Below are 13,570 nucleotides of genomic sequence, written 5' to 3' on the forward strand. Positions count from 1 at the left end.
GGGGTGGATGCTGCTGCAAGGCGTGTCTGGGCGGCGCTCATGTGATGAAGCCGGGGGAAAACAAGGGGGAGGAGGAGGCAAAGAGGTGGCTCTCTCTCTTTTTTTTTTCTTTCTTTTAAGGAGTTTGCCACGGGCGCGTCTCCTCCATTCGCAGTCCGGGCGCGTTCGGAGGCGGAGCGGGAGAGGAAGGCGCTCTTGGGACCCCGCGGGCGCACGGCCTCTCGCTCTGCCCCGCGGCCCCGCGATTCGCAGAAGGCGTGACCCGGCGGCCGGGCGCGGGAGGACCGCGGAGAAGCCATGGGTGCCGGGAGCTCCACCGAGCAGCGGAGCCCGGAGCAGCCGGAGGTGGGCAGCGGGGCGCCGGCCGAGCCCGAGCCCAGCGGCGGCAGCCCGGGGGCGGAGGCGGCGCCGGGAGCTCCGGGGGACCCGGACCTCGCGGCCGCGGACCCGGCCACCAAGGTACGGGAGCGCCGGGCCACCTGCCGCGGGGAGGCGGAGTGGGGGGGGTCCCTCTGATGGCTGCCCGCGAGAACTTCCCGGCCCGGCCAGCCCATCTGCAAACTCGGGCGCACGAACCCCTCTTTTCAGGGTGGTGCTTGGGTTTTGTGGGGGTCTTTTTTGCGCCGGGGCGGGACCCGAGCTGCTGGGAGCGCGGCCGGGGGCTCGCACCTTTGTGGCGGGTCTCCAGGCGGACGACTGCGCCATCCGCCGTCATAAAAACCGAGCCTTTCTCCCCGCTCTTCCGGCGGGAGCCACCCAGCCCCAGGCGCTGGGCTGCGGGGGAGTCCGTGGGGAACGGACCCCCGGGGCCCAGAGTCCTGAGCCCCGGGCCCTGCCTCTCCCAGAGGCGGAAAGCCAGCTGCTGGGCCAGGGCCCGTGCTGCCGCCCGGCGAGCCGGCCACCCCGGGGTCCCAGGCCGCCCGCCGTCCTGGTTTCTAGCGGTGCCCGCAGCGACCTGGGTCTGGTACCCAGCGCTCCTGCGGCGGCAGCGGCTGGAGCAGGCAACGCCTCCCCGATGCGGAGGAAGCCTGGGGTGCAGCTCGCTCGGAGCCAAAGAAAACCTGGGCAGACGCCGCGTTTCCAGAAGGAATGACAGGTTTCTCGCTCAGGGCATTGCCTGTGGACTCGGTTGGATAAACACATCCCGGAGGAGGAGTAGCTAGAAGTTTTCCAAGGATGCGGTCTGTGCTCTTGTCTAGGAAGGCGTCGGTGAACCTGCTAGGACATTCGCATTGTGTGGTCTTAAGCCTTCAAGGCGGAAATAAATATTCTCGGCCACTTCCAGCAGCCGAGTTTGTACTCGGTCCCGTCATCGGATTTTAGATCTATTTCCCAGCGTGTGCGTTCCTTACCAGAGCCTCGCCCAACCTGGTTTGTGATGCCCTCATAGGAAGAGGTGGTCAACCGCGCTTAATGTTAAAAAAAACAAGTCGTATGTCGAATGTGAGGATGCAGATGCCATGAGGACCTTGGAGAGTCATCTGGGCAGGGGTATTGATGTTTCGTACATGTTTCATGCATACATAGGTAAATAGGTTGGATAAGTGTTTTTATAGGGAAAACGAAGCTGGGATCTAGGTAAATTTCACAGAACTGTGGCCTCGTTGTCTTGACCTCTTTAGATGCCCCCGTCTAGTTTGGGCTGAGACTGCTCTTAACCAGATTACCTTCCGTCTTTAACTTACAAATCCTTGTAAAAACCCATGGCCCCTATAAGTTGGAGATACTAACAAGTGCTAACCGCCTGGCTTAGCTAGATTTTTGTACGGTGCCTCAGCCCCGGCCTAAGGACTGGGCTGTCCCTTTGAGATCTGAGTCACATTTTAATGCTTACTGTACATCACTTTTTAATGCCAACTACTGTCAGCTGGTTGCATAACCCGTGCTTAGAGTCCAGTAATGAACGTCATGTTACTGTGTCATTGCTAAAGCTTTTAGTCAGGTTCACTTTGTCCGTGGCTTTTACTCCTCAGGTTCTCCTATTAACACTTCACACTGAAATATGGTACTTACCCCCTTCCCAATAAATTCTAATTTGTTCGTGTAAAAAATATTCCTTCCATTTTCTGATTCCCTTCTCTTTATATCTTTTTTCTCCAGAAGCTTAGTCTTCTCCCTCTCTCCTGGTCACCACCATCTTGAAACGACCAAACCCTGTCCTTTAAAAAAAAAAAATGGCTTAAATGACATCCAGAATATCACTGACCTTTTTGGCGTTCTGCCCAGTTATCAATTTGGAGGCAATCAATACACTTACATGGATCCTTGGAAAACGTGGAGCTTTTCATTTCAATGAGCAAAATGTATTTCTCAGGTTTTGAAGACCTAAGTCTTTTCTAAAGAACTCTGGTTAGCAGTGACTCAGCACGCGCCTCTCGCCTCCCCTCTTCACCCTGTTAAACTCTAGTTCCCGACCTCTGAGTAATTCCATCTGCCATTCTAGGCTCTCACCATGCCATGGACCCTTCTTCCTAGCAGGTTCCACATTTGTGGGTTTAGTGACTTGACTAATGTTTTGGTTGTTTTTTTGTGTTTTTTTTTAAGCTATTCTGAATGTTCCACAAGGGCAGGAACCATGTCTGTTGTTTATAACAGGTGTTCCCCCAGGTGTTGCCTGCTGCCTGGCACGTAGTGGGCTCTCAGGAAGGGATGGTACTGGCTCCCTGGCTTTGATTAGAGACGATCAATTCGGGCCATACCCTGCTCATCTAATTTTTTCTACAATTTAACCTTTGACCTTCTCATCGTGATCCATCTCATGCAGCCGACAGTGATTACGTCAAGTCAGTCTGTTTGGTTATTAATAGATATAATGAATATTTTGGCAAAAATTCAGATTTGGGAACTTTGGTTTCTATTTCTCTTGAAAGAGTGGCATGCTAGGCAATTTCGAATTGCCTTTGATATCAAATAGACCAATATATTAGCCACAAATATGCAGGTGGCTCAAATGAGATCACTTAAGTGCATTGAATAGTTATGAATTGCATCTTGAGCTTTCTTGTTTGGGTCTGTGGACATTTGGGCAGGTTTAGACTAATACATCATTCCCTTCCCACCAGTAGAATGTTGATGATTAACTAAAGGCTGTTAGCAGATTCCCCCCCCCCCCCCATCTAAGAGGATATTCATATCATGTGCACGTTGCCTATTTAGCAGTCCAGTTTACTTGCCTTGTTTCTGCTAATTTCAGTTACCAGTTGCTCACTGAGTAAGTGCTCACACATCAAAAGATGTTACACTCATTGAGTTGTTACTCCTGTCAGGTCAAGCTTGATTGCTCAAGCTTAACGTTCAGATGCACTGAGGCAGAAGTCTTGGTTTTATCTGTGGTATTTTTCTTTTTAAAAAAATTTTTTTATTGATTTCAGAGAGGAAGGGAGAGGGAGAGAGAGATAGAAACATCAATGATGAGAATTGATCGGCTGCCTCCTGAAGGCCCCCCACTGGGGATCGAGCCTGCAACCAGGCATGTGCCCTTGACAGGCAGGAATCGAACCTGGGACCCTTCAGTCCGCAGGCTGACACTCTATCCACTGAGCCAAACCAGCTAGGGCATCTGTGGTATTTTTCAATAAGTGGAAGGAATCTTATCTTCTAGTCAATTTTTTTTACCGTCTTAATATGTAAATTCTGGGAGAAAATGGCTTGATCAATTATTTTCCAGGTTTAATTTTGAGACTTGGCTATTTTGGCCACTACAGGGGCAGGAATATTAGACTGCCAAACACAAGGGGTAAATAAAACCTCGTATTAATCCTCAATCGTCCGTTTTAAAAATTTGTCTTCAAAGAGTGTTTTAAATCCGGTGGCAATATAGAGTGGAGTATATGGCATATAAATGACAAACTTACTTCCAGGACTCTGGCAAATCTTGATTGTGGAGCCAAGCTCCAGGCTAAGTTTGGACTGTCACCATCCTCTACATTAGCCTTTCTGTATTTTCTGCTTCATCAGTGACTTCAGAAGTAGAAATGGAACAGTGGTCAGTTGCCACAGTGAGACGCCCGTGTCCCTGGTGGGTGGGAAGATGAGGACTCTGGTCAGTCCTTCAAGTTGTGGTTCCATTTGATTACAAGAGCTGAAGCACCAAAACATAAACTTGTACTCAGTTAGAAGGATCCATTATCTGATTAGCAGATGGAAGGATGGCTTTGCCTTTCCGGCGTTAAAACAGACCATTGAGTTGGCTAAGTGCATTTCGTAATTCCTCTTCCAGCCTGAGGTGGTGGCGGTATGCTCTCTCTCACTTGCCCTCTGTTTTACAAGATGGGGACGGAGATTGAAGATGGCCTTGATGGGATTATGGCACCAGTTTTACACAGAAAGGGTCGGCATTTAAGATGATTAGGCAAGAATTATATGTTTGTTAGTAGAGTGGTGTTTCTTTTTCGTTTTCTTTTGCAAACCCTTGGGTCGAGAGTGGTGTTTTTATGTGTGTGGCTACCCTGTCTGGTGGATTTTAGCCAGATTATAAAAGGTGCTACTATCTGATTGGAACACAGCCCTGAAATTGGAGATGCGATGCGAGGATGGTCATTTAGGATAGCCGTAGCCTGTGGGGACAGCAGGCCCCGCCCTTGACTCTACGGCAGCTATTTAGGCTGGTAGATGGATGCGGTCAGTGGAGATTTCCACTTGAAATGCCTCACTCTGCAAAGCACAGGCCTCAGTGTGCATCCTTTTGCACTCATTTGGGTTGACTGAACGCTGTGCCTGGATGGCTTTAAACTGATATTATAAGGACCATTCTAGTTTGGTATCTTGCAGGATGATGAATAAAATGGAAATAAAATGTCTTATGTTAAAAGGTATTTTAATAGAGTTGGGTTTTTTCTTCTTCTTCTTCTTTATCAGCTTTAACACATATTCAGTGTTGTAGAACACCAAAGAAAGGAAAATCAAATTAAATGGTGCTTATCCTTGACCTCTATAACCCTATATGCTGTAGTCGTTCATGAAGTGAGAAATTAGTATTTATAGCACTTTGAATTCTGAGAAAAACATAGTCATGAAGTACTTTTAACTCATGAAGAAAACATCCTCAAACCCAATTCTTAGTTCTCTTACAATTCAGAATAAGTTTAAAAGAATTCAATGAAAAAATATGGGGGGCGGGGAGGAAAGCTGGGTTCCGGAAGGGAAAAGCACTATATGTAAGCATATTTTCAATAAATTCTTGAAAAATCTATAATTATAATTATTTGATTTGTCTAATTAGATTTCTGGCCATTTTCCTGCAAATTAGCATCATATTAGAGAATGTAAGGGTAAGATTAAATATATATATATAATATATAATATATATATATATATATATCCTTCTCATTAGTACACATATATATTGATCTGAAATCAATAAAAACATATATATATTATATAAATATATATATATAATATATATATATATATATATATGTTTTTATTGATTTCAGAGAGAAGAAGGGAGAGAGAAAGATAGAAACATCAATAGTGAGAGAGAGCCGAAACCGGTTTGGCTCAGTGGATAGAGCGTCAGCCTTCGGACTGAAAGGTCCCAGGTTCGATTCCGGTCAAGGGCATATACCTTGGTTGCGGGCACATCCCCAGTAGGGGGTGTGCAGGAGGCAGCTGATCGATGTTTCTCTCTCATCGATGTTTCTAACTATCTCTCTCCCTTCCTCTCTGTAAAAAATCAATAAAATATATTAAAAAACAAACAAACAGAATACTTCTTTAAAATTAAAAAAAAAATAGTGAGAGAGAATCATTGATTGGCTGCCTCCTGTATGCCCCCCTAATGGGGCATGTGCCTGAGAGGAGGAGGACCCTGCCGGGCTGTCTCGCAAGGGGGAGCAGCAGCACGTGCAGAGGTGAACAAGCCTTTTGAGGGGAGGAATGGGGAGGGGTGGGGCTTAGGGTACTCCGCACGCGCTGATTGGTGGTTTCATATAAGGCACATGATTAGGCACTTAGGTACTTAGGGACAAAGGCTTAGGGTATTTGGCAGGTGCTGATTGGTGGTTCAATGTATAGTCCATATAAGGTGCCTAGTTAGGTGCTCAGGAATGTCCAGGCCGCAGGTGCAGGTTACGTCATACTCCGTCCATCAGTTGGGGTAAGGGAGGATCTATCAGTGAAAGTCACCTATTCTTTTCAATCCCTCAAGTACTCATTGTTTGAAATCAATATTAGTGGTTTCTTGCTTATTCTTTCAAAAACTTTATGCATGGGCAAAGATATAAATAAAAATAGTCCCATCTTTAACAAATAAGATCATATTATATATATTCTGTTACTTTAGGTGTTGGATATCTTTTCATATCAGGACATAAAGATCTACTCCTATTCTTATTAATGGCTACATACATAAATTTCTCCTTTATGGGTTGAAGTACCACAGTGATTTAACCAATCCCCTGTTTTTCTATTTTCCTAATCTTTTGCTATATTAAATTGATGGAAGGAATATCCTAGTTTAGATATCTTTGTATGTGTGCAAGTGTATCTTTAGGGTAGATTTCTGAAGTGGAATTGCTGGATCAGAGGATTTATATTCACTTTAAATTTTGATAGCCCTTGTTAAACCTCTTAACAAAGAGATTCTTCCACTTTGCATCCCTACTGTCTAGGAGGTCAGCACTCGCTTTCCAAAGCCTTTGCCTCAATGCATCACAGATTTTCTAATACTGGTCGGTCTGTACCTCAATTGGCACTTGAATTTCCTTGGTGCATTTTTAATGATGAGGTTGAGTGCCTTGTCATGTATATTGGCCACCCAGTCAGGAACTGGACTGGCTTTCAGAGCATTAAATAAAAGGCTATGTTTTATTTTACTGTGAGTTAATTTTTAAAGACTTTCCCTCTGGAAATTACTCAAAATAGGGCAAGTTTGAGAGCAAAAAGGTGGCTGAGGGACTACTCTTCTTGACTCCTTTTTCTTCCCAAGTTAGTAAACTGTCTTTAATTTTATTTGCTTAGACAATGACCTACTTTTTAGGCTATCAATTTAACATGTTGCCCTCTGGGAACAATCTAAAATCTAGTTGCCAGAAATTTCTTCATACTTCTGATCCATGACATACATGTTGGAAACGGGGATTGAGGGTCACAGAAATCCAATTCTCCTGGGCTCTGTCCCTTCTCATTCTCTTAACAAATGATGGCCTGGCTCGGTTAACTGGAAAAAATGTGTTTTCCCAGAAAACGGTAGGTGTTCAAAGCTCTGGAAACTTCAGGATCTTTCCCAGACACTGTTGCTTCTCTTACTACAAGTATTCATTCTAGTTCCATAGTTTTAGTCTTCCCTACAGTTTCTCCATGATGTTTGTTTTTAGGTTTTTAATGGGGAGAAACCCTGTAATTGTATTCTGTTTAACTTTAACCAGTTATAATAAAACTAGAGGCCCGGTGCACGAAATTCATGCAGGGGGGGGGTCCCCTCAGCCCAGCCTGCACCCTCTCCAATCTAATACCCGTCAAGGGATGTCGGACAGCCCTCTCACAATCCAGGACTGCTGGCTCCCAACTGCTCGCCTGCCTGCCTTCCTGATTGCCCCTAACTGCTTTTGCCTGCCAGCCTGATCATCCCCTAACCACTCCCCTGCCAGCCTGATTGATGCCTAACTGCTTCCCTGCCAGCCTGTTTGCCCCTAACTGCCCTCCCCTGCAGGCCTGGTCACCCCTAATTGCCCTCCCCTGCAGGCCTGGGTCCCCCCCCAACTGCCCTTCCCTGCAGGCTTGATCACCCCCAACTGCCCTCCCTTGCAGGCCTGGTCCCTCCCAGCTGCCCTCCCCTGCTGGCCTGATCGCCCACAACTGCCCTCCCTTGCAGGCCGGGTCTCTCCCATCTGCCCTCCCCTGCTGGCCTGATTGCCCACAACTGCCCTCCCTCCCCTGCATGCCCGGTCCCTCCCAACTGCCCTCCCCTGCTGGCCATCTTCTGGTGGCCATCTTGTGTCCACATGGAGGCAGCCATCTTTGACCACATGGGGGCAGCCATCCTGTGTTGGAGTGACGGTCAATTTGCATATTACTCTTTTTTTTTTTTTTCAGATAGGAGGATATCAGTTTTATTTGATTAGTAAATGAGACCAGCCACAGTTAAGAAGGGTGGTCACTACAACTGGTTGGCCAGTCTTCTGTTTGTTATATGCAGACATTGTAAACTGCGGGAGTGTTGAGAGATTATATTTTCCCAGTTCCCAAACCTGGTTGTTCAGTTGAACCCCCCGGGGAGCTTTTGAAAGACATCCCTGGGCCCATTCTTAGATGCATTGACTCAGAAAGCCTGCCAATCGGAGGACTGAGATTCTGTAGCTTCATGTTCTCCCATATTCTGATTTGCCTGGTGTGGCCACCATTGTCTTAAGAAGGAATGTAGGGGGTCGGAGCTGATGGAGGGCCAGGGCCAGGTGGTCCAGGCCCAGATGACAGCAGCACAGACTGATGGAGGTTGGAGCTAGTGTGGGTGGAAGGGAGGGTTTCAGATGATGTTGGAAGAGGGTTAGGTATTTCCCTTCTCACATAAACAAAGGAAAATATTCCTTCTGCATTATTTCATTCCTTTATTCTCTTGTACCAAAAGCAAGTGTGCTGTTGTTGGTAGAGGGTTGTCTTAAGAAAGTGCTGTTCAGGGTGAATAGGTGTGGAATCAGATGCTATTACCCTTCCTGAGCGAGAAGCACCGACTTGTCACTGTTCACGGTTTTCCTTTCCATCTGCTTGCCTCTTAAGCCTTTTCCCTCCTTGATTAATTCTAAACTTCCTTTTTGCTAGATAAGTAGACAGTAGCCGAGGGCTTACTTTATGGCCTTTGGCTGCTCCAAAAATCTGTGACAAAAATCTTAAAACCTAAGCAAGTGCTTGCGGATCAGAGTAGGGGCTGGCTTTCCCCGCGCTAATCACCATTCAATCTTGATTCCATAAACACTTCTTTGCTAGTGTCTGTGCTCAGGAACTGTGCTGGGAACTGCAGAGACAAAGGGAGAACTCCAGAGCTCAGTCCTAAAACATTAACGTTTTCCCTTTCATATACTGAGCTCTTTCACCCACTAGAAATGTGATGACTTTATGTCTGGAGGGAGAGATCTAAATTTGTTTTCTGTATGGTTACCTATTGTTCCAGTGCCACTGGTTAAAAGTCCTTCCTGTTAAAACTTGAGTTTCCATATATGTGTAAATCTGCTTATTGATTTCATTTTACTTTTAAAATTTTCCTGCTGTCTTTTTGTACACTAAGTTTAAAGCATTAAGGGACTGGCTACAAATGTAGTCAATTATAATAGCAAGTCCGTGGTTTAAAATACTTTCATTTTCTACATCTGAGGTGTTACCCTGGTCTCTGATGATAAATTTATATCTACGTAAATGTAAAGAAGTGGGAAGCAGGTGTTATCTTATAAACTTAATTTGTTTTCTCGGTATGTAATAGCATTATGCATTAAAATAGTCAATTAAATACCTCCTAACCACTTCACCATATGAAAGGCAATGGACTAGATTCTTTGAGAGATAACAAAATAAGACCACATAGCATTACCCTTGTGCACCTCGTGATCTAGGTAATTTGAGAGGGTTCCACTAGAGGAAATAATCAATAACCAAGATTGAAATAATTGGAGGGCCAATAGAAAAAATAGCCATTAGTTGGTATGTGTCTCCTCAGTGAATCGTCCAGATAACTGCTATAGAAAGAACACTTCGGAATGTGGCAGGCAGATAAAAGGCCATTTAGTTGGGAGGCCAGAAAGCACATGACATATTACGGGGCTGAACGATTATAAGGGAATAACAGAGAGAGGATGAAAAATAAGAGTTGCAACCAGTCATTGTAAGAGCTGCACAGCAACAGAGAGCCAGGGAAGGTTCCTGACAGAAAATAATGCAAAGCTGCAGAAATGCCACCTGCGTGGCTGATGGACTCCTGGGAGGTCAGCTCACAGGAGATGGAGAGGACCTCCGCTGGAGACGGGGGGCGGGGGGGAGAGGGGGGGCAATGTGAGACCGGAGCGGGAGATGGGGGAGGCTGTGTCGGCAAACATTTCCACAACATGGTAGACGTGCGTATCAGACATGAATGAGCAGGGGCAGCGGGGTTGGGAGCAGGGAATATACACTTGCCTGGGGGGCAGTCGGAAATACCGAGGTTTCCAGACTTGGATACGGAGAACCTCAGTTTCCCCAATAGTCAGACAAGAGCACCCGCCTCAGGAGGTCAGCTTCAGTTGTCTACTGCTGTGTAAACCTGTGCCAACGATGATTTCTCTTTAGAAGGGAGACCATCGCTTGTAGGAGCAACTTAAGACTTGAAAGAAGAAGAGTTTGCAGCAGACTCTGTAGGTGATGGCGTGAGACCAGTGCCATTTCTCTAACAGTGTTCTGTGTCAGGGCAGAGACCCGGGCATCGATCGGGGGCAATCCAGGCTAGGAGGGTGGTGGGTGTGGGATCAGAGCGGAAGGCCAAGTCTCACAGACTAAGAGATGATAACACTGATGGAGCTGTTGGTATGTAATAAGATTACGCATTAAAAATAGTCAGTTAAGATCTCCTAACCACTTACCATAGGAAGGGTGTCTATGGAGAAGGTGAAACCAAAAATGAATACTAATGAAAGACGACTAACCAGACACCACTGGGTTGGATCACTGCTTCATCAGGCAACAGTGGCCATTTCCCCCCAGCACCTCTGTCCACCTGCACACGAAGGAACCTGCTGGTTGCCTCGCATTGCATTTGCAGGCAAAGAAAGCAGGCGTCTTGGGGAATGTTTGTCTTTATTTATCTTTCTTCTTTGCCATGCTTTCCACCTCGAGTGTGTGCCCTTTGGTCTGTTGTTCAGAGGACGATGTATGGTTTGTTATGTTCCTTCATGTCAGAGCCCATGGTTTCTTACTGAATTGAACCATCACCGGCTCTGGGCTTTGTCGGCCGCACTATCACTCCTCTATCGTCACTCCCTGATTCTGGCCATCGTTCCGGAAGGCATGCTTCTTCCCCCCCCCCCTGGATGATTTGCCTTACTCTCTAAAATACGTAGTGCTGGGATGCATTAAATAAATAAGATCGTTGACAGGTTTGATGGTTTTTAGTGTTTTTTAAGACTTTCACTCTGGATGATAATTTTTCATACTCCGTGTAGAATACTTCTTAAGAAACTTTGGTTTGAAATGATCCCTCACTTGGGTGTATATGTAAAACAGTGTTGCCCACGCCTGTGACATACGGAATGCTAGGCAGGGTTCAACTGCAGATGTGGTCTATCTACTTTAATTTACCATTGGTATATACAACTGTAAATTGGAGGGAGGGGGGTAGGATTATAATCTACAGGGAGTTGCTAAGAATTAGGCATTCTCTCTACGATGAATTTTTCTGAATTATTTCAGAAATGACACATGTAACCAATGTTTAGACATGAGTCCCCTGACTCCTATAGTGTTAATGTAAATATTTAAATGGAAAATTTTGTTCTTGTTCTGCTCTGTTTTATAGGAATTAAGTTACCAAAAAGCAGTAAAAAATGTCACCACTAAAACCAATCCTGATTATCAAGATCTTTTCTCCAATCGTGATGAAAGATAGTGTATAAAAATTTTTTAAAAATACATTTTTATTGATTTCAGAGAGGAAGGGAGAGATAGAAACATCAATGATGAGGGAGAATCTTTGATCCGGCTGCCTCCTGCATTCCCCTACTAGGTATGGAGCCTGCAACCCAGACATATGCCCTTGACCAGAATCGAACCCGAGACCCTTCAGTCCGCAGGCCGATGCTCTATCCACTGAGCCAAACTGGCTAGGGCGATAGTGTATAAAATTTAAACAAAAAATAGTTCACAGTAAGTAATGGGGCCAAAACCCAGCTGATTGTTTTGTTGTTGTTGTTGTTGTTTTTTAAATATGTATTTTATTGATTTTTTACAGAGAGGAAGAGAGAGGGATAGAGAGTTAGAAATATCGATGAGAGAGAAACATTGATCAGCTGCCTCCTGCACACCCCCTACTGGGGATGTGCCCGCAACCAAGGTACATGCCCTTGACCAGAATCGAACCTGGGACCCTTCAGTCCGCAGGCCGACGCTCTATCCACTGAGCCAAACCGGTTTCGGCTGATTGGTTTTAATATCTGATTTTTTTTTTTTTCTTTGTAAAGCCTTCCGGAGTTTAAATTCAATTGGATGGCAGTTTTAGCTCTGTCTTTGTTTTTTTACAATATGCACAATTTGTCTTACGTTGATTAAAACGAAGATTGGTTATTCTTTTGATACCCATTAGAGACACATTGGGGTCCTTGGAGTGTTCGGTAGGTTCTGTCCTGGAAGGGAGATTCCGTGGTGACCACACAGGACCTGCAGTGCTATCTGGATTGGAACAGTGACGGAGATTTCAGTCACTTCTGGAGCTGGGCCCGCTCCCCAGTCCTCCAGGACCCGGAGGAATGAGGAGAATGCCGCGGCGTTCGGGAAGTAGGTCATGGTTGAGAGTCCTGCAGCCTCAGAGCACGTTTCTCAGGCGGTGGCTGCGAGCCCTGTGTTCCCCGGGTGCTGGAGTCTCAGGCAGATTAGGTGCCTGGACGCATTCCAGCCTCTCGGGGGGCTGCACCGAAGAGGGACAGATGGGCCTGCACTCCCCACACCAGAAATACATAAAAAGGTAAGGCTACAGAGTGGTGACCAGAAAACCATAGATTGATAAGTGTTTTTTCTTCATTGCATGATCTTAGAATAAAAATTAATTTAAAGAGTAAACAGGAAGGAAAGGAAAAGTAGAAAGTTCCTTTTAAATGAACTGGGGGTCTTTTTCTTTTTTTCTTTTTTGCGGACTAGTGTTAAGAATTACAAGGTACCCACAGAGTTCCCTATAACTATCTTTGACCTTAATGCTCACAGCCTAGTGTGGATTTAACTTGTAGAAATTATTATTATTGATCTTAGAGAGACAGAGAGAGAGGGGATGGAAGAGTGGGAGAGAGTGTGAGAGAGAAACATTGATTAATTGCTCCACTTATTTATGCATTCATTGTTTGATTCCTGTATGTGCCCCTGACCGGGGATTGAACCCACAACCTTGGCATATGGTGGTGATGTCCTAACCACCTGAGCCACCCAGCCAGGCTGGAAAGCATATTTTGCTGTGAGATGTAGCTAAGTGCTGAACGAGAGGCACAAACATGGCAGGTCCCAAAGGCGAGAGACCGCATACTGGTGTGCCAGGCAGGGTGGCAGGAGGGTGCTGTACGCCGAGAGCTGGTGTCCCCCAGATGCACATGTGGAAGCTCTAATCCTCGATGTGATGGCATTAGGAGATGGGTCTTTGGAAGGTGATTAGGTCATGAGGATGGGTTATAAGGACAGTCATGGGATTCGTGTCCTTATAAGGAAAGACACAAAAGAACTTTTCTTATAATCGAGAAAAGGCCTTCAGTAAAGCAGGGAGCGAGCTCTCACCAGGAACCAGCTCAGTCCCGGAAACCCCATAAATGCTGTCTAAGTCACCAGGCCATGGCAGTTCGTCATAGTAGCCTGAGCTAAGACAGAGGGAATGGAATTCATGGAGAATTTTTGAAGCATGAGATACCTGAGAGGAATC

General features: G+C 45.9%; 1 protein-coding gene across 1 annotated transcript in view; it reads left to right on the forward strand.

Moving 5' to 3' along the window:
- Positions 1–267: 267 nt before the first annotated feature.
- Positions 268–13,570, forward strand: part of AKAP12 (A-kinase anchoring protein 12) — a 73,814-nt gene continuing 60,511 nt past the window's right edge. Inside the window, exon 1 of the mRNA XM_054722108.1 lies at positions 268–459. Coding sequence (XP_054578083.1) covers positions 298–459 — 162 coding nt within the window. The 5' untranslated portion in view covers positions 268–297. The remainder of the gene's footprint in view (positions 460–13,570) is intronic.

Source organism: Eptesicus fuscus, chromosome 10 (genome assembly GCF_027574615.1).
Source record: "Eptesicus fuscus isolate TK198812 chromosome 10, DD_ASM_mEF_20220401, whole genome shotgun sequence".
Classification (NCBI taxonomy): Eukaryota; Metazoa; Chordata; class Mammalia; order Chiroptera; family Vespertilionidae; genus Eptesicus; species Eptesicus fuscus.